The following is a 22614-nucleotide window of genomic DNA, read 5'->3' on the forward strand; positions in this document are numbered from 1 at the left end:
TTTACTATCGACATGGTTAGAAGTTAATGTTTGTATAATGACACATGCCCTGTGGTTCAACACGTGTCATATGCTTGAAATGTGTGAAATATTTATGAAATGATATGACTATGATATGTTTATAAAATAATATGACTATGATATGTTATAACACGTGTTATGTTGTGATGTGCTGATAGTATGATATATGTTGTGGTGTAACATGTTTGGCGATATAATACATGTTGTCACATGCATTACAATATGATATATGCCTGATCTAATATTATATGTTGAAGGACATGTTATGTGCATGTTATGTGCATGATATGAAATAAGACTGTGTGATATGAATGATATGATATTCAACCCCAATACATGTCTTAAAGACTATATTGTAAAATGATATGATATGAAAGAAAATGGAAGTAGTTATTTTACATGATCTAATGAATGAAAATATTAAGACCTCATGCCTCATTGTACGTTACATGCATTGGGGAATCTTCACTTTTACGATGGTACGAATGCATATGTTATGAGGTAGAAAAACGATCATTTCGTTTATCATAATGTTGCGACGACCACTATTCCTACCGAGCGTCCGATAACAGCACTAGAGAATGCTAGCCCGATCAAGAAAGGGGCCCAAGAGGTGTGCAAACTGACGGGTGGGTCCATACTCGCACATGTGGGCCGTGTGTAGAATAGTAAATACATATCTAATTACTCGCTTAGGACAGTCGCCTAAAGAAATACATATAAAAATGATAAGTCTCATTCATGATTGTATGTGTTTGCCTATAACCCCAATAGTAGAGTCACTTATTGCTTAAATACTCAAGACACGTGCTACTTCAGATCAAATTAAGTGTGGATTTGGAAAAATTATGAACTAAATAGAGCACATTCTATTTTCAAAGAATTTAAAAAAATATATATAACTTTGAAGAATTTTAAAATCTAAATTCTTATTTAACAATTCTTCACATAAAAATTGAACCAAAAAGTAAAACAAATAACCAATTTAAACTACCCATCTAAATTATAAAAATTGGATTGGATTAAATTATTTATTTATTTTATTTGGGTTGGACTCAATTTTTAAACCAGTTGACTCATGAGTTGACATTTATTTGGTCGGATGAATCCGACCCATCCAAAAATAGGATTACAATTTATACCAACATATTTGAAAATTTATTATAAAAATTAAAAATATTTAAAATTTAAAAAATTAAAATATTTAAAATTTTAGTTACTCCAAGAAGAAGTTGGTTAAAGCGAAATTTAAAATTTATGACACAAATTGATTCCAATAACTTGCAACCCAACGGCAATTACGGCTCTCTATTAAGATAACTAAAGTTTGAAGAGGGTATATTGGTCAATTTAGTTTAGCCCAGAACCCTAGACTGCTGATACCATATAAAATCCTGCCCACTCATCGCCCAGTGATCTCCGCTCGTTTTTTCCTGCCTCTTCTGCCGCCGGGAATTCTTTCAACTCCTTGATTCTATCTACGTACGCCATGGTAACTACAGTTTCTTGTTTGCTCTGTTTCCACTTGTTCTCTCCTATTGCCGGTTCTTGAATGCGCTAAATTATACGTTAGGTTTTTACAATTGACTGTGTTGATTTGATTTTGTCTCCTTCTTTCTGTATCTAGTCGCTGGTAGCAAACGAGGATTTTCAGCACATTCTTCGTGTGCTGAACACCAACGTCGATGGGAAGCAGAAGATTATGTTTGCTCTCACTTCAATCAAAGGTATTGGAAGGCGATTGGCTAACATCGTCTGCAAGAAGGCTGATGTCGACATGAACAAGAGGTATTCTTTTTCCTTCTTTTCGCTGTTTTTTTTTTCTTTATTCATTGCGGTTTATCGTTTATCTAGTTTGGGAGAAAAATTCGAGAATTAGGAGTATTACAAGGGTTTTGTCCGTTGTGTTTAATTTTGCCTCTTAGATCGATGCTACGGATTGAGGTTTCCGTTACTAATTATTTATCAAGAAGTTTATGCTGAAGTTTTACATAAAAGAACAAAAGATGTTGGGTATTCCGGAAAAATTTGGAGTTTAACATGGGTACGGCTAATGATGAAATCGATAATAGACTTGAGATTTTGAAGGGAGTTTATCGTTGTTAGAATAACAATTACTGCAGTAGCAAGGATCAATTATTCTGTGATTTAGGTTTTTTTTGAAGTTGGTTCGTGTCTGTAGCTGGCATATGAATGCAGGATGTATGATTTGTTGGAATAACAAGTAAACATACAATGAAAACAAAAGTTGGGAGTACAGGACCTTTGGATACATGCATTTACAAAAACCTTTGCCAGGATAAGGATGTCAAAATATTAGTGAACTTTTTTGACAGCTGGGTCTAGTTGACAAAAAAAAAAAAGAAAAAAAAACCCTACAATTCTGGTTTGAGTTTTAAGATCGAGAAAAAAAAAAAAAAAGAACAGAAGTATTAACTGCAACTGGATTTTTGGTTGCTTGGAATTATCTTCTGCTGCTTCTTTCTTCCTTTTCTTTGATATAATTTACCACAATATATTCCTCATGCTTATCTGGGTTTGATATGTGACCAATGTATGCACAGATGGCTTCAATTTTTTTTTTTAAATGAATATCAGAATGAAACTATTTCTTCTATCTAATAACCAAATGGATAGTACTCAAATTCAAACTCACAAGCCCCACACTGTGTGATCAAAATGAGTAAACACCACCACGTGAGCTTTCAACTAAATCTGAAAATCATACTAAAAACTATTACAAACGGGGAGAATAAACCAAGATCCTCTAGTTCTCTGAATATAATGAGACCGAAGTCTTAATGAAACTTAATAGTAATTTTCATACAATCATCAAATCATGACTAAAGCCAAACACAGTGCTGGCCCCCTTTGACATTGATTGAAATGTTTTGGTTAAAGTTCAAAATTGTTCCTTCGCGATAGATCTATAGAAATTTTTGCAGCATCTGAAACACCTGTTTGTTGAGAACCTGTTTTCCCGATGACTTCTATCAACTCTTCTAGACATTTGGAAAAAAGCTGATAACTGTAAGAAGATTTAGATTTGACCCGCTTCTTTTGCTGAGATCCATTCACTAAGGCTTTAATAAGCTACATTTGTAGCTTAGCCATTGGGTCTTTCTCCTGTTTTAGGGATAAACAGCTGCAATCTTATTGTTGTTATTTGAATATCTCGGGAGAGACTGGGTAGGAGCAATTAACTCACATTGGTAGCTTGCTGCAGTAGTTCATTTAGGAAGTTCATGTATTTGGGATACTTTTTAGCACCTCTCACTTAGTAGTTGTTTCTTTGCTTTCTTTTTTTTTTTATGTATTAAATGACCTCAAATGAATTTGGTTTTATTTTGGGAGGGGCAGGAGAGTTCATTTTTTAGAAGATTGGTGAGTGGGTGAGAAGCCCCTTCGTGAGCTATACCTTCTTTTGTATCATCTTTCGAGTAAGAGGTTGTATTATGTGGTTTTCATTTTACTGTCTGACCCCTCTTCCTCTTTATTGTTAGGTTTTAGTCTCCATCTTTCCAATAGAGATACTGTTTTTTGTGTTAGGTCTCCTTTCTGTTATTCTTGATCTGCGTGTTCTCCAGAGGGGGAAGGAATTTCAGGGTTTGTTGTTGTTCCTGCAGTTGTGCATTCTGTATGATTGCAAGGATGAGGATCTTATTCCTTGACGTGGGGTTGTCAGTTTGTTTAGACCCTTTGGGCTAGGTGGTTGGTCCTCCTTTGGTTTAAGTTTGGCATGGAATGATCACTGTTTTGCTTTGACCAAGGAGGTGCTCTTGGGGTTGCCTTTTTGTGAGAGTGGCGCTATTTTTTGGCACACCAATTTCTTTTCTATCTTGTAGGGGACTGATGAAAGAAATAGTATAATTTTTAAAGATTTGGAGCAGTCTTGTGATGAGTTTGGTGGTAGTTAGGTTTAAAGCCACTTTGTGGCTGTTAGTCCCTATGCTTTTTTGTAGTTATGGTTTTGGATTGATTTTGTTTGATTGAAGTTCCTTTCTGTAGCTTTCGGGATGTTTGTTTGACTTGTTTTTGTTTCTCTTATATATTCTTTCATTTTTCTCAATGAAAGCTTGGTTTCTCACCCAAAAAAAAAAAAAAAAAATATTGGTTTCGAATTATTCATTTTATTGTCACCCTAGAAGACGATACAATTCAGAGTTTGGGGGAGAACTCAAGGTGGCTTGTATATCTTACCTTTTTGTTTTTATTTGTTATTTTTACTACCAGGGCTGGTGAACTAACTGCTGCCGAGTTGGACAATCTCATGGTGATTGTTGCCAATCCACGACAATTTAAAGTTCCTGACTGGTTTTTGAATCGGCAAAAGGACTACAAGGATGGGAAATATTCTCAAGTGGTTTCTAATGCATTGGACATGAAGTTGAGAGATGATTTGGAGCGGTTGAAGAAGATCAGGTAACTTGCTCTTTTTGATGTCATATCAACACGCACAGTTTTTTGGTTAACTGCTTTTTTTAACTGTTTGTCTTCTTAGATTTTAAACTTGTTTGTTTGACATTATAACTATTAAATCAGATTCTGAAGAAAAAAACAACAGCAGAAAAAATCTAAATTTTTCTGTTTTCATGTGTTTCCTATAAAATTTATTGTTGGTAATTGATATGTAATGATTAATTATTTTTTACGTTAGTTTTGATCTGTATTCTGCTGTATCTTTTGAATTAATATATTAAGGATATATGAGAGCAGAACATATCTTTCAAAATCATTTTCAGAAATAAAAAACAATAAAAAGAAAAGCAGTTATAAAGGTCAATCTACCAAGCAGGTTTTAAGTACGATATTTGAGATTTCACTCAAACATCCCCCATGTCTGTTGGTGCCATATTCAACATGCATGCTATTTTAGCTGTGATGTACTTAAAGGGTCTGTAAAACCTAATGTTTTCACTGATTAGCAACATGCATGCTATTTGGAATTGAAACTTATGATCTGTCTCTTTGTTGAATCTGATATATTCCTGAAGTGTTTCTATTAATGGCTGATGTATTTGGGATATTGATCCCCACTCCTTGCATTGTGTATGTTCGTGTAAGTCCAGTCCACTAATCTCCGATACAATGAATGCAGGAACCACCGAGGTCTAAGGCACTACTGGGGCCTCCGAGTTCGTGGTCAGCACACCAAGACCACTGGTCGCCGAGGAAAAACTGTTGGTGTCTCCAAGAAACGTTGATATTCTTTTCCATGTTTTGATGAGTTTAGTATGTGGGTGGGCAAATATCTTTGAGGTGTACCTCCTTTTTGGAAGTTTTGGTTGGGATGGTATATTCGTTTAATTTACCCACCCCTTTTTTTTAACTGTGATTTTATGCTAGAAAAGGAAGGTTACAGTGGCACATGCAAAGCTTATTGATGTTTTTGGTTTTAAAAAAGTGTTGAAAGATTTTATTTATAGGATTCTTGTTTGGTCCAATTAGGTTTTGCTTGTAATCAGGGTGCAGTTTATTTATGTGATTTTACTTTTAATGCACCGAGAATGACTAATTTGCGCTCTCGGTATGGGCTCATCTCGACCCCTAATTAGGCAAGGCAAAATGACTAATTTGCCCATGGTTTGACTTTGATCAATTTTTGTTAGATTTTATCTATTTTCTTTTACAAAGTTTCTGATTTTTTTTTTCCCAAAGAAATTTGGCTTCTACCTCATCTTCAAATTTAGCCTCTAAAAATCTTAATAAAATCCGATAAGTTCAACTTTAAAAGAAAAAAAAAAAAATCAGATATTTAATGTCTGGACTTGGAGTGTTACATAAAAAGGTTACCTTGATGGAGGCATTATCAAATAGGAAAAGCAACCTAGGATGAAAGGAGGGTGTGATACCCTTGTTCCAGGACTAGTCAACTTTGAAAGACCCAAGTTCTTAAAGGAGAAGCATTTATAACACCTTACAAGATTTGTGAAATTTGAAAAAATAACTCTTAAAAGTTTAGAAAATGATGAAATTAGCCTAATTTTTTTGAAAATCTAAAACTAAAAAAGAAATCTTTTCTAATTTGGGCACATGGAGGCCAAATGAGGAGCAGAAGTGTGACTGATCAGCTGATTGAGGTGAGGTGGGCAAGTGCAAGTGGCCTCCTCCTCAAGCTCTGAAGTTTAGAAAAATACCTGCAACTTAATTGACTATGTTGTCCCTCTAAAACACATTTTAAGGTCCGCAAATGGAAGGGTTTAAACAAGGAAACATGCCTCTTTATTGCTTTGGTACGAGTTGAAAACCTTTTAGATAAGAACCTGTTCACATATAATATTTCAATAATATATTATTTATGAAATATATCGTATATATTATTTTTTAATATTCTTTATTATTTATGATTTGATTGGTAATATATTTTATTTTATTCTCATATTTTCCTTATCGGTAGGTATTAGTTGCTAGCTTGTATCCTATTTAAAGCTAATAAATATCAATGAGTATACACATCTCCGATTCCAATTCTATTTCTATTTCTCATTCTTAACCTAGTATCAGAGCACCGATCTTGGTATTCTTAAATATCAAAATTTCCTCTATGGCGGAATCAACCAAATCCAGCTTCAAAATTTCGGGGGTTCAGGATATTCACTTGTTCCAATCAAATTAAATGGAACAAATTACCAAATAAGTTATGCATGCTCTTATTGCCAAAAAAAAAAAAAAATTGGCTTCATTGATGACACTATTGAAGAATCGTCTCATGATGCAAATTCAACCGAATTTGAACTCTAGAATCAGTGCAACAGTATGATAATATCTTGGTTAACTCATTCAGTTGGAGCAGATATCGCTGAGGGTATTATTCACGCTGAGACAGTTCATCAAGTGTGGATTGATCTTCACGATCAATTCTCACAAAAGAATGCTCCAACAATTTTTCAGATCCAAAAGTTGATAGCAATGATGTCACAGGGAACCATGACATTGTTAGCATATTTCACCAAGCTCAAAGCACCCTGGGATGAATTGGAAGCGTACCGCACACCATTTACCTATGATCAACGTCAAATACATGTTGATCAACGTGAAGAAGACAAGTTGATGCAACTACTTATGGGGCTCAATGAGTCTTATAAAACGGTAAGATCTAACATATTGATGATGACTCTATTACTTAATGTGAGGCAAACCTATTCATTACTTGTACAAGAAGAGATGTAGCGTCCGGTAACTTCTAAACCTACTAAAGAATTTCTCGATTGCATCAACAGTTCAGAAGAAAACAACATATTCAAAATTCGCCAAGGATAAATCATGTGAACACAGTGGTCATATACAATAGATGAGTGTCGAATTCTTAAGTTTCACTGTAAATTTGTGATAGAAGGGGATATATAGAAGATCGATGTCAACAGAAAAATAATTATAGAAAAGTAGTACAAATCAATCAATGCAACAATCGAGAATATCAATCATCTACAAATATGACTGATGTTTCTCAGTTGAATACATAAGCACAGTCATCTAATTTCATCCCAAATTTTTCTTTTGAGCAATTACAACAGATTGTACAAGTCTTATCTGCACTCAATCAACGTCCTTTTGATAATTCTGATAATAACATCAATGTTGCAGGTTTGTTTCCAGTAACTGCATTATCTATTAACTCTATAAGTTCTAATCCATGAAATCTCGATAGTGGAGCTATGGGTCATATACTATCCAAAGCTTCTGTTATGACTGAACTAAAGGCTAGTACCATATCTACGATAAATTTGCCTAATGAAGGGACAACACATGTGTCACATACTGGCAATGTTTCCTTTAATCCTGACCTTAAATTAAATAATGTTTTGTGTGCCTTCATTCAATTTAAACCTAATGTCAATCAGCAAACTTACCAATGACTTGAAATGTTATGTCACATTCTATCCTGATTCTTGTGTTATGTAGGATTTGGCTACGGGGAAGATGATTGATTCGGGTAAACAATTCGAAGGTCTCTATCATATTTCTTCATCTCCAATAAAATCTTCAGCAAATCAAGTATCTCAGTCATATGATTTGTATCATTTACGCCTAGGTCATCCTTCTTCTTCTCGTTTTTAAATTTCTATCTGGTCAATTGCATCTTAATAATACTACTCTTTCTCATAACTGTAGTATTTGCCCATTAGCAAAACAAACTAGGTTGTCTTTCCCAAGAAATTCAATAACAACCCATTCTGCCTTTGATCTGTTACATTGTGATGTTTGGGGACCACATAAAATTCCAAACCATTCTAGTTTGCTTTTTTTTTCTCACGGTTGTTAATGATTTTACTTAGATGTACTTGGGTTTTTCTTATGCAACACAAATCAAGAGTACATCATTTGTTAGTAAACTTTGTTAAATTCGTTTAAACTCAATTTCATACTACTATCAAGATAGTTAGATCAGACAATGGGACGTAGTTCCTATCTTTGCAACCATTTTTTACTTCTTGTAGCATTGAATTTCAGCGCACTTGTGTCTATACTCCACAACAAAATGGAGTCATAGAACGTAAGCATCGTCATATTCTAAATGTAGGTAGGTCTTTTCTTTTTCAGTCACAGGTTCCACTTAATTTTTGGGGAGAATGCATTTTAACTGCGGTTTATCTTATAAATAGAACACCATCACCATTGTTATCTAACAAGACATCCTTTGAAGCACTCTATAAATGACCACCTACATTTCATCATCTTAAAGTTTTTTGTTGAAAGTGTTATGCAACTATAGTACATCCTAAGCAAAAATTTGAACCTCGGGCAATTCCTTGTGTTTTCATAGGATATCCTTGTGGTCCAAAGGTTACAAGTTGTATGACATGCAATCTAAAAAATTTTTTATCAGCCGTGATATTAAATTTTGTGAAGATGATTTTCCTTTTTCATCAGTTTCACAAACTTTGATATTAGCTCCTTCAACCCCCATTTTACCACTTCATGTTCCATCCTACTCAAACATCCATTCTAGTCCTCCCCCTTCTATTCCTTCGTCGTCTCCTCTGCCTTCTATTCCTTCTTCAAAGTCATCAGTTTCAGATTCACCCACTAAATTTAATCTTATCTCACCTGATACATCAGTTCCACTCCGACGTTCTACTCGTACCAAACAACCTCCAGCTTGTTGTAATGCTTATGAGATGTCTTATGGAGCCAATCATTTAACCTCTAACTCAAGTCCCAACACTGGCACCAGGTATCTCCTTCATCATTACCTTTCATTCTCTCATTTTTCTCCTACTCAACGTGCTTTTCTAGCTCTTATTACAGCACAGAAAGAACCTAAAACCTATGATGAGGCAGTTGGCGACCCATTATAGCAGCAAGCTATGAAGGATGAAATTGCAGCTTTGAAACGTAATCATACCTGGTCTCTCATTCCTTTACCACCTGGCCATAAAACTATTGGCTGTTGTTGGGTGTACAAAATTAAACACAACTCTAATGGTTTTGTTGAACGTTATAAAGCTCGACTGGTAGCAAAGAGATACACTCAAGTTGAAGGTGTTGATTACAAAGAGACATTTTCTCCTACAGCGAAACTTACTACACTTCGTTGCTTACTCACTATTGCTGCTGCTTGAAAATGGTTCACTCGTCAGTTGGATGTTCAAAATGCCTTTCTCCATGGTAATCTAGACGAGAAAGTCTATATGTCTTTACCACCAAATATTCACCGAAAAGGGTTGAATAAAGTATGTTGGCTCCATAAATCTCTTTATGGTTTAAAACAGGCTTCTCGCAATTGATTCTCCATATTCTCTACCACTATACAAAATGCAGGCTACACTCAGTCCAAAGCAGATTACTCTTTATTTACTAAGAGTAAAGGTACTTCTTTCACTGCAGCTCTTATCTATGTTGATGATATTTTGTTGACGGACAATGATCTCAAAGAAATTCAATATCTCAAGACTAGTTTACTTGAGAAATTCCTTATCAAAGATTTAGGGAATTTGAAATATTTCCTAGGTATTGAATTTTCTAGGTCTAGAAAAGGAATCTCTATGTCTCAAAGGAAGTATGCTCTAGACATTCTTTAAGACACAAGTCTTAGAGGAGCACGTCCAAAAAAATTTCCTATGGAGCAAAATCTGAAACTTTCTTTAACAAGAGAAAAGTTGAATGATCCATCCAAGTAAATACAGACGGTTGGTTGGCAGATTAATATATTTAGCCGTTACTAGGTCTGACATAGTGTATTCAGTTCGTATGCTTAGTCAATATATGCATGAACCAAGAAAACCACATTGGGAGGCAACTCTTCGAGTTCTGAGATACATAAAAGGTACTCCTAGTCAAGGACTTCTACTACCATCTGAAAATAACTTAAGATTACAATCATATTGCGATTCAGACTGGGTAGTTGTCGAACTTTCAAACGGTCTATTTCTGGGTTCTGCATTTTCCTTGGAAATTCAATTATTTCTTGGAAGTCAAAAAAATAAACCAATGTGTTCAGATCATCAGCAGAAGTCGAGTATTGAGCTATGACAAATATTTGTTTAGAGTTAACTTGGTTAAGATACATTTTCCAAGACTTGAAAGTTTCATTGTCCGAACCAGCATTATTGTACTGTGATAATCAAGCAGCATTACACATAGCAGCTAATCCAGTTTTTCACGAATGTATGAAACACATTGAAATAGAATATCATATAGTTTTAGAAAAATTACAAACTGAAATCATCAAACTGTGCTATGTTTCGACTAAAATGCAATTGACAGATATTTTCACTAAAGCTTTTGGAAGACATCTGATTTTTTGAAAGACAAGTTGGGTGTGATTGACCTACACTATCCAACTTGAGTGGAGTGTTGAGATATAATATTTCGAGAATATATTATTTATGGAATATATCTTAGATATTATATCTTAATATTCTTTCTTTATGATTTGATTTGTAATATATTTTATTTTATTCTCAATATTTAATTAGTTTATATTTTTTAGGTATTAGCTTTTAGCTTGTATCGTATTTAAAGCTTATGAATATCAATGAGAATAGACACCTCCGATTCTAATTCTATTTCTATTCTCATTCTTAACAGAGAATTGTGGTTTTTATTAAAATTTATCCCATATCCTACCCAAAGAAATAGAAAACATAAATATCACACATCCTACCAAAAGAAACAGAAAAACAAAAATAGCCTAGTAGCCATGAAGAGAGATATCACGGAGGACGATCACATCGCGAGCAGAAATTGTGGCACGTGCATAGGTAGATTCATATTTAAATTTCTAGCTTTATGTTAAAATAGGTTGTTATGCATTTCATTGTTTTAAATTATTTTGTATTACTTCTATTTTTTCTAAATTTTCTAAATTTTCTAAATTTTCTAAATTTTCTAAATTTCAGTATTTCGTATTTAAACACGTAAGACCATGACTATGTTTTTCCTAGAAAAAGTGGTTTCAAGTGTTTTTCAAAGATTACACTATGAATGATGTTCATGTAATGGTTATATTTCCAAATTATAGATGAGCATGAGATGTTAGTAGCGACTCTGAGTATGTGAAAATTTAGGGTCGTTACATTAATAATAAATTGAGGCCCTAAACATTCTCATAATCTTTTCAAATTAAGCATACATCATAAAATCCGAGTTTACTACCATATATAATGAGTATGTTATGTATAATGTAAGAAATTACCACAATGCTCCTATGATTATACTTGTGATGAATATTGTTTTATATGTTTTCTGTTGTGCTAGAAAGGAGGGTGAACTATTATGATCTGTGCTTCGAGTGTTGATGAATGTTATCTCCCCATTGAACTTGTTTGCTTGTATGTGTGCATGATATAGTATGTGTTAGCTTCAGGTGTTTGACTGTGTTCTCCTTGTAGAGCATGTTTATTTGCACAAAACTAGTGTGTTAGACTTAGGTTGGCTAGACGATGACTTAGGTTGGCTAGACGATGACTTAGGTTTGGACGCCTTCAGTAGACTGAGCACCTTAAGATCGTGAGTGACAGTCAAAAGAGAATGACTCAATGAGTCAAAGTAGCTATCTGGAGCCAAAAGTTTGTGCACTAATTCAGACCGTTAAAGAGTTTAGTAGAAATATAGTATTTGACCTAGAACGAGGCTTACTTGTGAGTCTGAATTTTATAATAAGCATAAATAGAGCTAGTAGATAAAAGTTAGTTGAAAAATTTCAAGACCTATATTGATACCTTAGAATCTAAAGTTTCAATTAGAACCTATGCGTGTGAACGAGAAAATAGTTGGACCAAGAACCCAATGAAGAGCAAAACCGATAGATGAGTTAAGTATACTAGAACTTGTGGATAATAAGTAACTATTTACTATTAAATTAATTACTCAACAAAATTATTTTTAATTTTCTTTTCAGATAGATGAGATGTAGTGTGATTGCTGCAGCGAGGATGAGCTAGAGATTTTAGAGATCCTATCTAGATCCGAGTCTATTTGGTTTTATCTACTTTTATCTAGTTTTGGAAATTGGTGTATGATGTATATAGTTTTATGATGTATTTAACTTTCTTGCAAATATATGTTAATTATGGTTGCTTTCTTTTAAACTGATATTTAAATATAACAGTATTTTAAAATATATATAACCTGTAATAGTAACACCTATAAAATTAAAATTTAAATACCTACCATCAATTACTTTATTCTTTTAAACTGATCTAGAACCTTGCTCTAACTACTCCAATGGTTGAATACCTTCCCATATGTTTTCATCGCTATGACTCTGAAAAAAAAAAGTTAAGGTTTATGAGAGTTTCTTCAAAGAAAATCTCTCAAGGATTGAAACAGGAGAGTCCCATAGAGAATTTTCGGCTCTCTAAAGGAAGATAAGATGTGGGAGCCCATCCCAATAGTCTATTATGTATACACTGTATCAAATAATTTAAGTTTGTAATCACGTAAAATCATTTACTTCCAATAAAATTTCAAACGTAAGCAAAAACAGTTTCGAAAGAAATTAGGAAAGAATGAAAATACAAAATAAAGACTCGACTGACGCCTCGGGACAACCCATTCCTTTGTGAAAATCCCCGTCTCCATCACGCCCGCCCTTGACCGACGCCTACTTATACTCAGTAAGCCACCTATTTATAGGCTCTCATCGCATCCTAGCTTAACAGATTCCCACGGTCTCCTAATTCGGCTCTAGGACATCTGGTTCTAACCTTAGTTCCTTGGGCTTGCCCCTTGGGCTTTACCAGTTCATCGTGTTTTCATTTGATACTTAGAGGTTCCTTATGCCAAGCTGATATGGCAGGTATCTCTCTATGAGGCGCTACCTCTACAAGGCTATCTGAAACTACATGGCATCTAGCCTAGGGGTGGGCTAAGTACCTCCTAAGTCGATATAGTCCCCCTATGGGGGGCGCGATCCAACCCGTTCCCATGCAGCAAATGGGCTGTACGACGTGAGGACACATTTCCCATGCGAAATGGCTAGGAGTAGTAAGAACTGGTCAGGAACCCCTAGTCCTCCCACGAAGCTATAGATACCGTTCACACACTAACAATCTATGAACACTCCTAAGGTACCTCATCGCCATGGTAATCCGCTAAGTTCCTAGGGGAAGTTTAGGTCTAGCTAGAGTGACTTGTCGCTCCTAACTGCAAATCCCTAGGCTTATCATAGTAATGGGCCATAGAAAATAACAGAATGTGCATGCAACCGTCGTCAAGTATCATAATATATAATTCGTGAAAATTAGGCACGCAGGGTCAACAAGGCGATGCCCTCCATCAAGCACTCGGAACACGAAGTTCGCACTCAATGGGGCGAAGTCATCCATCAAGCACCTGAAACGTGGAACACACAATTCCAACATAAATTAAACACATGCATACGTACAACGGAAATTTAAAGCATGATCGCACGCTCAAATAATTCAACCAAACCTTCACATAATATTACACATCATCAGCTCATAACAATCAGTCATAGGAGGCTACCACCTAAGGCAATTAACTATCATCCATGCAGTACAAGCGAATCCTACCAGTATTTCTTCCTAAACACCGGGTGGTGACTTACCTGGTTGATGCGTGCCCTTTCGCTAGCATTTCTATGCCCGTGAGGTGTCCAAAAATACTGATTTTCTTCAATTAAGTCCCTCTTCACATAAAAATAGTATTAGAACTGGAATCGGGACAACAATCAGGCAAAAAAAGGGGTGAACGGGCCAAAACAGGTGTCTCATGCGCCCTTACATGCCGGCTATGAGCCAACCATGTGCGAGGGAGTGAGCCAGTCGCAGGCCGCACGCGACTACAATGCACGACTGCTTCTACCTAGTTGCAGGTCGGGTGGTCTGGTTCGGCTCAGCTCGACTCGGGATCGCGATTTGGTTCGAGGTTTGCAGGCGACACGTGTCGTCATTTCACTGGAGTTGCGTTGCTCAAGCCGACGATCGATGCGTGTCCTGTGCCTATCAAGCCGCACTCCGCCGCTTGCCTGCTAACACGCGGCTGCCGAAATTATTTTTTTTTCTCCTTCTTCTCTCTCTCCTACAATCCATAACACATAGCAATTTTTCCAATTTTCATATCTTTTGATTTGGGGTTCATATCGATATTGTTTCTTTGGCAAGGTTCTAGATCGTGTTGCGGGCTACATCCTGGTATTTTTTTAGTAATTTTTGTTTAACTACCAGACGAGTTTGAAAGTTCGCTTACCGTTCTCGGATGATTCTCGAATCTCCGCCTTCGGCTTTGTGCGGAGAGTATCCTCTACTTGATTTTCTACACCGCTGCATTAGTGATCTGAATCAACTCTGGTCTTAGTAGTTGTTGCGTGCCTACCTCTTCTTAAACCATGGTGTTCGACACCTACGCCCATACCGTGCCTTAAAGGGGGCCATCTAGATGGTCATTTGATAATTGTTATTGTAGGCAAACTCCATCAAAGGCAGATGTTCATCCCAGCACCTAGAGAAATCTAAGGAGTAGGCTCGCAACGTATCCTCTAAGATTTGATTCAGCCTTTTGATCTGTCCATTCGTTTGAGGATGGAATGTTGTACTGAACCTCAACTGAGTTCTTAGTTCTTTCTAGAGACTTCTCCAAAACTGAGAGGTGAACTTGGTGTCACGGTCTGATACTATGGACAGTAGTTTCCCATGCAGGCGTACTATCTCCTTGATATATAATTGAGCCCACCAATCCACACGATATGTGGACTTACCTGGAATGAAGTGGGCCGTCTTGGTCAGCCTGTCTACAACTACCCAGATGAAGTTGAAACTCTGCTTTGTCTTTGGCAAACTCGGGATGAAATCTATACAGACTACTTCCCATTTCCACTGAGGAACGTTTAGGGGCCTAGCAATCCTACTAGGCGCTGCCTCGGGGCCTTCACCTGCTGGCAGGTTAAGCAATGGCTTACAAAATCTGCTAGGTTCCTCTTCATTCCTAGCCACCAATAGTATCTTTTCAGATCCTAATACATCTTCGTACTTCTAGAGTGGACCGTATAAGATGTATCATGGGCTTCAGTCATAATATTTTTTTAAGATTCTTTCGTCTCAGGGAATGCATAGTCGGTTTTGCCATAGTAGGTCCCCCGTCTGAGTAGATAGAATATTTTGCTGGTCTCTCTGTCTCAGTCTGACTCCATACTTTACCGAGGTGTTCATCAGGCCTATGAGCGTCAATAATTTGCTTTCGTAGGGTGGACTGTATGGTCAACTGTGTCATCTGAATCGTACCACCTTTAACCATCACATCTATTACAGCTCTCTTCATCTCATCTTGTAGTCTTTCCTACTTGGTGATCATCGCAAAAGTATGCATAGCCTTCCTGCTCAATGCATCAGTTACAACGTTGGCTTTGCCTGGATAGAACAGGTTCTCTATGTCATAATTCTTTACCAATTCCAACCATTGCCTTTGTCTCATATTGAGCTCCTTTTGTGTGAACAAGTACTTGAGGCTTTTATGATCAATGAATACTTGTACATTTTCCCCATACAGGTAATGCCGCCACGTTTTTAGAGCAAACACTACTATTACTAACTCGAGGTCATGCGTGGGGTAGTTTCATTCATATTCCTTCAGTTGTCTAGAAGCATATTCTATCACCTTACCCTTTTGCGTGAGCACACCCTAATCCCTTCCCTGAAGCATCATTGTACATCACGAGATTACTTGACCCATCTGGAACTTTAAGAATTGGTGCGGTCACCAACTGCTCCTTGAGTTCCTGGAAACTCTGTTCTCAAGCTGGAGTCCAAGCAAAGGGTTTACCCTTCTTGGTTAGCTGAGTTAGCGCTGAGGATATTTTGGAGAAATCCCGGACGAACCTTTTGTAATATCCAGCTAGCCCCAGAAAAATCCTCACCTTTGTGACTGTAGTCGGCTTTGGCCACCTCATCACTGCTTCTATCTTTGCAAGGTCCATTGTAATCCCCTTGCTAGACACTACGTGACCCAGAAATGCTACTTCAGACAACCAAAACTCGCACTTGGAGAACTTGGCGTACAACTACTAGGATCTCAGTATTGTCAGGACTTTCCTTAGGTGTTCTTCGTGATTTGCCTCTGACTTAGAGTATACTAGAATGTCGTCAATGAACACTATGACAAAAATGTCTAAGAATTCCTTAAACACCCTGTTCATTAGTTCCATGAAGACCGCTGGTGCGATGGTGAGGCCAAAGGACATAACGAGAAACTTGTAATGTCCATAACGACTTCTAAAGGCTGCATGGGCAGATCCACTTTTATGATCCTCAACTGATGATACCCTGACCTTAAGTCAATTTTGGAGAAAACAGTTGCACCCTGTAGCTGATCAAACAGGTCGTCAATTCTCGAGAGAGGATACTTATTCTTTATGGTGACCTTGTTTAGCTCCCTGTAATCAATACACAACCGTAGGGACCCATCCTTCTTCTTGACAAACAGAATAGGGGCTCCCCAGGGTTATACACTGGGTCGAATGAAACCCTTATTCAACAGCTCCTGTAACTGTTCCTTCAATTCCCCGAGTTCTACAAGTGTCATCCTGTAAGGAGCCTTGGAGATCGGTGCAGTTCCTAGTTCTAAATCGATCCCAAAGTCGACTTCCCTAACTGAGGGCAAACTTGGCAGATTCTCCGGAAAGACATCTACGAACTCCCTAACGATGTGTATCGATGAGGCTATCTGTTTGTTACTATTGTCTAAGGTCACGCTGGCTAGAAATGCACTTGTGCCACTACGAATCATCTTCTTAACCCTCAATGTTGTTACGATGCTTGAGGTTTTTTTAGAAGTGGCTCCCTTGTCGATAAAGTTGTCCCCTGAAGGGAGCATGAGAGTCACTATTCGAGTCTCGCAATCTATCAGAGCGTGATTCTCGCCTAGCCAACCCACGATGACATCAAAGTCTTGCATGCTTAACACTATCAGTGTAGCTTCAATGACACATCCTGATATTGTTACACTATCTCCCTTAACCCTATGGGTAGCTAACAACAGCTCGTGAGTAGGGGTGGGCACTAAGGGTGATCTCTAAAGGTTCTTTCTCTAGGTGTGCTAGCTCTACAAACTCCTCAGATACGAGCGAATGCGTTGAACCCGAATCAAACAATACTAAAGCAAGATGGCCAAATATGGGTATCGTACCTGTGACAACTACGTTAGGCTGGTCAGCTTGTCTGGCTATCGTTGCATGGGCTATTGCTTGCCCCTGCTAATGTTGAGCACCCTGGCCCCTCTAATGCTGTACTACAAGTCGGTTGATATGCTGATCATTCCTCTGAGGGCAATCCACTACAAAGTGCCCTACCTGGCCACATCTATAGCATGCATCTATTCTTGCCCTGCACCCCCCCGTGTGAGGACGCCGACAGTTAGGACAAAGGGTCATGTTTTGCACCAGAGCTCTTCTTCGTTTACCAGTTCTAGGGTGGCTACGGTCAGTCCCCTTTCCCTAGGCTGTAGTGTGGGATGGTTATGTTGTACTGATTGTAGCTTGTCGATGTGGGGTGCGTTGAGGAGGGTTGCCACCTGAAGGACTTTCACATAATCGAAGGATGCCTGAGCTGTCACATTCCTCTTTAGGTCCTCCCTCAGGTCAGCAATAAATCGATCGAGCTTCAACTCATTAGTACTAACATAGGCTAGAGAAAACCTTGCCAGCCTATTGAATTCTAAGTCATATTCCTCCACTGACCTGTCTCCCTGTTTTAGTTCGAGGAATAATGCCTGCATTTTCACTCTGGCAGTGATTGGGTAATATATGCGAAGATATGCATTTTTAAATTGGTACCATGTAATAAACTCCCCTTGTGGTATAATGGTCCTCTGAGCGCCCTTCCACCAGAAGTGAGCCTCTCCTTTTAGCATATACGTCCCACAATGGACTTGATACTTTAGCGGGAAGTTCATAAAATGGAAGGTTGTCGCTATGGCCTCTAGTCAATTCTCTGCGGCAATGGCATCCACCTTGCCTCCATCAAAGAAACGCAGTTTATGCCTCCAAAAATCTTTTAGGTAACGAGACTCCACAGTCATAGTGGCTAAATATTTGGCCCCTTGCCCTACTAACTAATTAGCCATCATTGTCTGCATTCTTTGGTTCATAAGAGCTTGATTTTCCATTGAGGTCATCATGAACATTTGAAACATTTCTTCTATGGGCATGGCTAACGACTGGTTGAGTGGGACTTGTGTACTAGTAGTTGAAATCAATGGGACCTGCTCAGAGAAGGGAACAATAGGGGGTGTATCGAGCGGCCTTCGGGCCTTGGGCTTCTTTCGGTGCCTTTTTGTCCTTGATGGCTGTGGTACGGTCCCCTAGCTAGTTTAGGGCGTATCTCCAACCTTCTCTTGATATTCAGGTTGTTCTACTTCAGGTGTTGGAATCGGGGTGTCCTGAATTTCCTCTCTTCTTCCCCTTCTGGGTCTAGGCCCTAACATAAGGTTCGCATCTCTTTGGTGCCATTATCTACTACAACAGAAAAAGGACTATGGTTACAACTCATTTGTAGCACATCTTCTAGGTAATGTGCGATTATAACGCCATAAAAGGTCATGGTATACTCTATAAATACTAGCTTGACTTTTGTCTCTATGTTTCCATCACGTGAGAACATCTGATCGCGAGCGAGATGTGTTTGACGAGCGTGGTAACAGAGGATACCAAATCCTAAATGTCTATAGGACCTATAACTTGGTGCTCTAATACCAAATCTATCATGACCCAATATTTTACTATAGACCGTGACTTCCAACGACACATGAATGCACAAAATAATTTAAGTATGCAATCAAGAAAAATCATTTACTTCCAATAAAATTTCGAACGTCAAGCAAAAACAATTAATAGTTTGGAAAGAAATTATGAACGAATACAAATACAAAATAAAGACTCGACTAACGCCCCATGACAACCTATTCCTCTGTGATAATCCCCATCTCCATCACGCCTACCCTTGACCGACGCTTCGCGCTCTTGAAAAAAAAACATAGCAAGGATGAGTATAAAAATTATACTCAGTAAGCCACCTACTTGTAGGCTCTCATCACATCCTAGCTTAACAGGTTCCTACGGTCTCCTAATTCGACTCCAGGACATCTGGTTCTAACCTTAGTTCCTTGGGCTTTACCGGTTCATCGTCTTTTCATTTGATACTTAAAGGTTCCTTACGCCAAGCTGATATAGTCGGTATCTCTCTATGAGGCACTACCTCTACATGGCTATCTGAGGCTACATGACATCTAGCCTAGGGGTGGGCTATGTACCTCCTAAGCCCATATAGTCCCCCTGTGGGGGGCGCGACCTTACCCGTTCCCATGCAGCAAATGGGTTGTACGACATGGGGACGCATTTCCCATGCGAACTGGCTAGGAGAAGTAAGAACTGGTCGGGAACCCTTGGTCCTCCCGCGAAGCTATAGATATCATTCGCACACTAGCAATCTATGAACACTCTTGAGGTACCTTATCGCCATGGTAATCTGCTAAGTTTCTAGGGGAAGGTTAGATCTAGCTAGAGTGACTTGTCGCTCCTAACTGCAAATCCCTAGGCTTATCATAGAAATGGGCCATAGAAAATATCAAAGTGTGCATGCAACCGTCGTCTAGCATCATAATATATAATTCATGCAAATTAGGCACGCAGGCTTAACAAGGTGATGGCCTCTATCAAGCACCCGAAACGCGAAGTTCGTGCTCAATGGGGTGAAGTCATCCATTAAGCTCCCGGAACGCGAAACACACAATTCCAACATGAATTAAACACATGCATACATACAACAGAAATTTAAAGCATGATCGCACGCTCAAATAATTCACCCAAAACTACACAGAATATTACACATCATCAGCTCATAACAATCAGTCATAGAAGGCTACCACCTAAGGCAATTAACTAGCATCCATGCAGTCCAAGCGAATCCTACAAGTGTTTCTTCTTAAACACTGGGTGGTGACTTACCTGGTTTGACACGTGCCCTTTCGCTATCGTTTCTATGCCTGTGAGGTGTCTAAAAATACTGATTTTCTTCAATTATGTCCCTATTCACATAAAAATAGTATTAGAACTAGAATCGAGACAACAATCGGGCAAATAGAGGGCGAACAGGATAAAACGGGCGTCTCACGTTCTGGTTATGCGCTGACCAGACGCGAGGAAGTACGCCAGTCGCAGGCCGCTCGTGGGACTACCACACATGGCTGCTTTTGCATAGTCGCGGTTCGGGTAGTCCAGTTTGGCTCGACTCGGCTCGAGATTGCGGTTTGGCTTGGGGTTTGCATGCGATGTGTGTCGTTGTTTCACTGGAGTTGCGTTGCTCCAGCTGCCTATTGATGCGTGTCCGGTGCCTGCCGAGCCGCACTCCGTCACTCGTCGACCAACCCGCAACTGCCGAAATATTTTTTTTCTCCTTCTCTCTCCTACAATCCGTAACACAAATCCATTTTTCGATTTTCATATCTTTCGATTTGGAGTTCGGATCGATATGGTTTCTTCGATAAGGTTCTAGATCGTGTTGCGGGCTACATCCGGGTATTTTTTCGTAATTTTTTCTTAAATACCAGACGAGTTAAGAGCGTCGGAAGTTTACTTACCGTTCTTGAATGATTCTCAGATCTCCGCCTTCTGATCGAGATTTCGGCCAAACTTCTTCACAGTTCGTGTGTAGAGTTGTTCATAGGTGAAAATCATTTTAGGACTCAATTCACATGGGAAAAGCTCAGATCTGAAAAATGTCGTTCAAAACCTTACCTCGTGAAACGTTCTTGGATCTTGACAGAGCGTCGGCCTTGCTAGCCTATCAGTCATTATACAGGTCTCGTCTGAAGGTAGATTCTGACGGTGGTCCGACGAAACTTCGCTGCATCTCCTTTCTATTTCCTTTCAATTTTCTCTCTAACTTTGTTTTTCTTTTGCACTAGGTTTGATGGAGTTTTCCTTGAGCCCCTATAATTGCTCGATGGCCAAAATGCCCTCTAATGACTTTTTTTTTTTATTTTATAATTTTCATTTTTTTTTTTTTTTTTTTTTTTTTTTTTTTTTTTTTTTTTNTTTTTTTTTTTTTTTTTGCCTTACACTTATATCGCCATAATCATTATTATTATTATTATTATTATTATTATTATTTTGTTTCTTTGCTTTCAATTTTGAAAATAAAAAATAGGAAAAAAAAAAATTTATCCTACCTTTGCATGTTCTTATAATTATTTTGATTTAAATTTTTTTAGTTCAATATTTGTATTGGCCATAATTATTTTGATTTTAACTTAGTAAAAAAAAAAAAGAAAAGAAAGAAAAACTAAAAATCAATGGCAACAAAGCAATAGTTGGTCGTGTTAATGGTTCAAAACTTCATACGCCATTATCATTTTGATTTGAATTTTTTATTTTCAAAACTCTAAAAACTCAGACCCAATATAAATACCAATAAAGTAGTAGACCTATTATTAACTCACTTGGAAGCAATAGACCTATTTGCTAATTTGATTACTTTCAATGTGAAGGGGTAGGCCAAAATTATTTGGATTGTAGTTTTTTTTTTTTTTTTTTTTTTTTTTTTTTTTTTTATTTTGAAAACTCACCCAATGTTCTGGCCAACAAGACAATAGGACTTAGAGTATGTCAAAATGTGTAAATTCAAGACCTACATGGTCATAATTATTATAACTTTAGTTTTTTTTTCTTAAATTTTGAAAAACTAAAAAAAGAAAAAAAAAACGTAATCCTCGAAATCAATATTAGTAATGTAATAAGTTTATTAGCTTAGTTGGTTCGAGAGGATTTTAAATGCTGGATATCAATCGAGTGTTTTTTATGCATCATGATTAGCTTATACAGGTAGAGTATGCATGATTAGGGCATTTAAATGAATAAATTTATATGCAAGATTTATTATGTCTTGAAGATAGGCTTCTTAGTAATGTAATAGGCCTATTATCTCAGTTATTGTGCTAATAACGCAAAGATTGCAGGTTTGAAACTTGCATGGGCCATGAAGTACCTTAAAATAGAAAGAACAATAGAATGTCTTGATAACCTTACCTATTAGGACATTTAAGTGAATATATTTATATGCAAGACATATTATGTCTCGGACATAGGCTTCTTAGTAATATAATAGGTTTGTTAGCTCAATTATTTAGAGCGTCGTGCTA

The 22614-nt window shown here is 37.5% G+C and overlaps 1 protein-coding gene across 1 annotated transcript; it reads left to right on the plus strand.

Annotated features, from left to right (window-relative positions):
• Window positions 1–1381: 1381 nt before the first annotated feature.
• On the plus strand, window positions 1382–5479 carry LOC111480700 (40S ribosomal protein S18). Its single transcript, XM_023125873.1, has 4 exons — window positions 1382–1513; window positions 1649–1809; window positions 4255–4443; window positions 5120–5479. The coding sequence occupies exons 1-4, from the start codon at window positions 1511–1513 to the stop codon at window positions 5223–5225; spliced, it is 459 nt and encodes a 152-aa protein (XP_022981641.1). The 5' UTR covers window positions 1382–1510; the 3' UTR covers window positions 5226–5479.
• Window positions 5480–22614: the final 17135 nt, after the last annotated feature.

This window comes from Cucurbita maxima, unplaced genomic scaffold, assembly GCF_002738345.1.
Source record: "Cucurbita maxima cultivar Rimu unplaced genomic scaffold, Cmax_1.0 Cma_Scf00006, whole genome shotgun sequence".
NCBI classification, from domain to species: domain Eukaryota; kingdom Viridiplantae; phylum Streptophyta; class Magnoliopsida; order Cucurbitales; family Cucurbitaceae; genus Cucurbita; species Cucurbita maxima.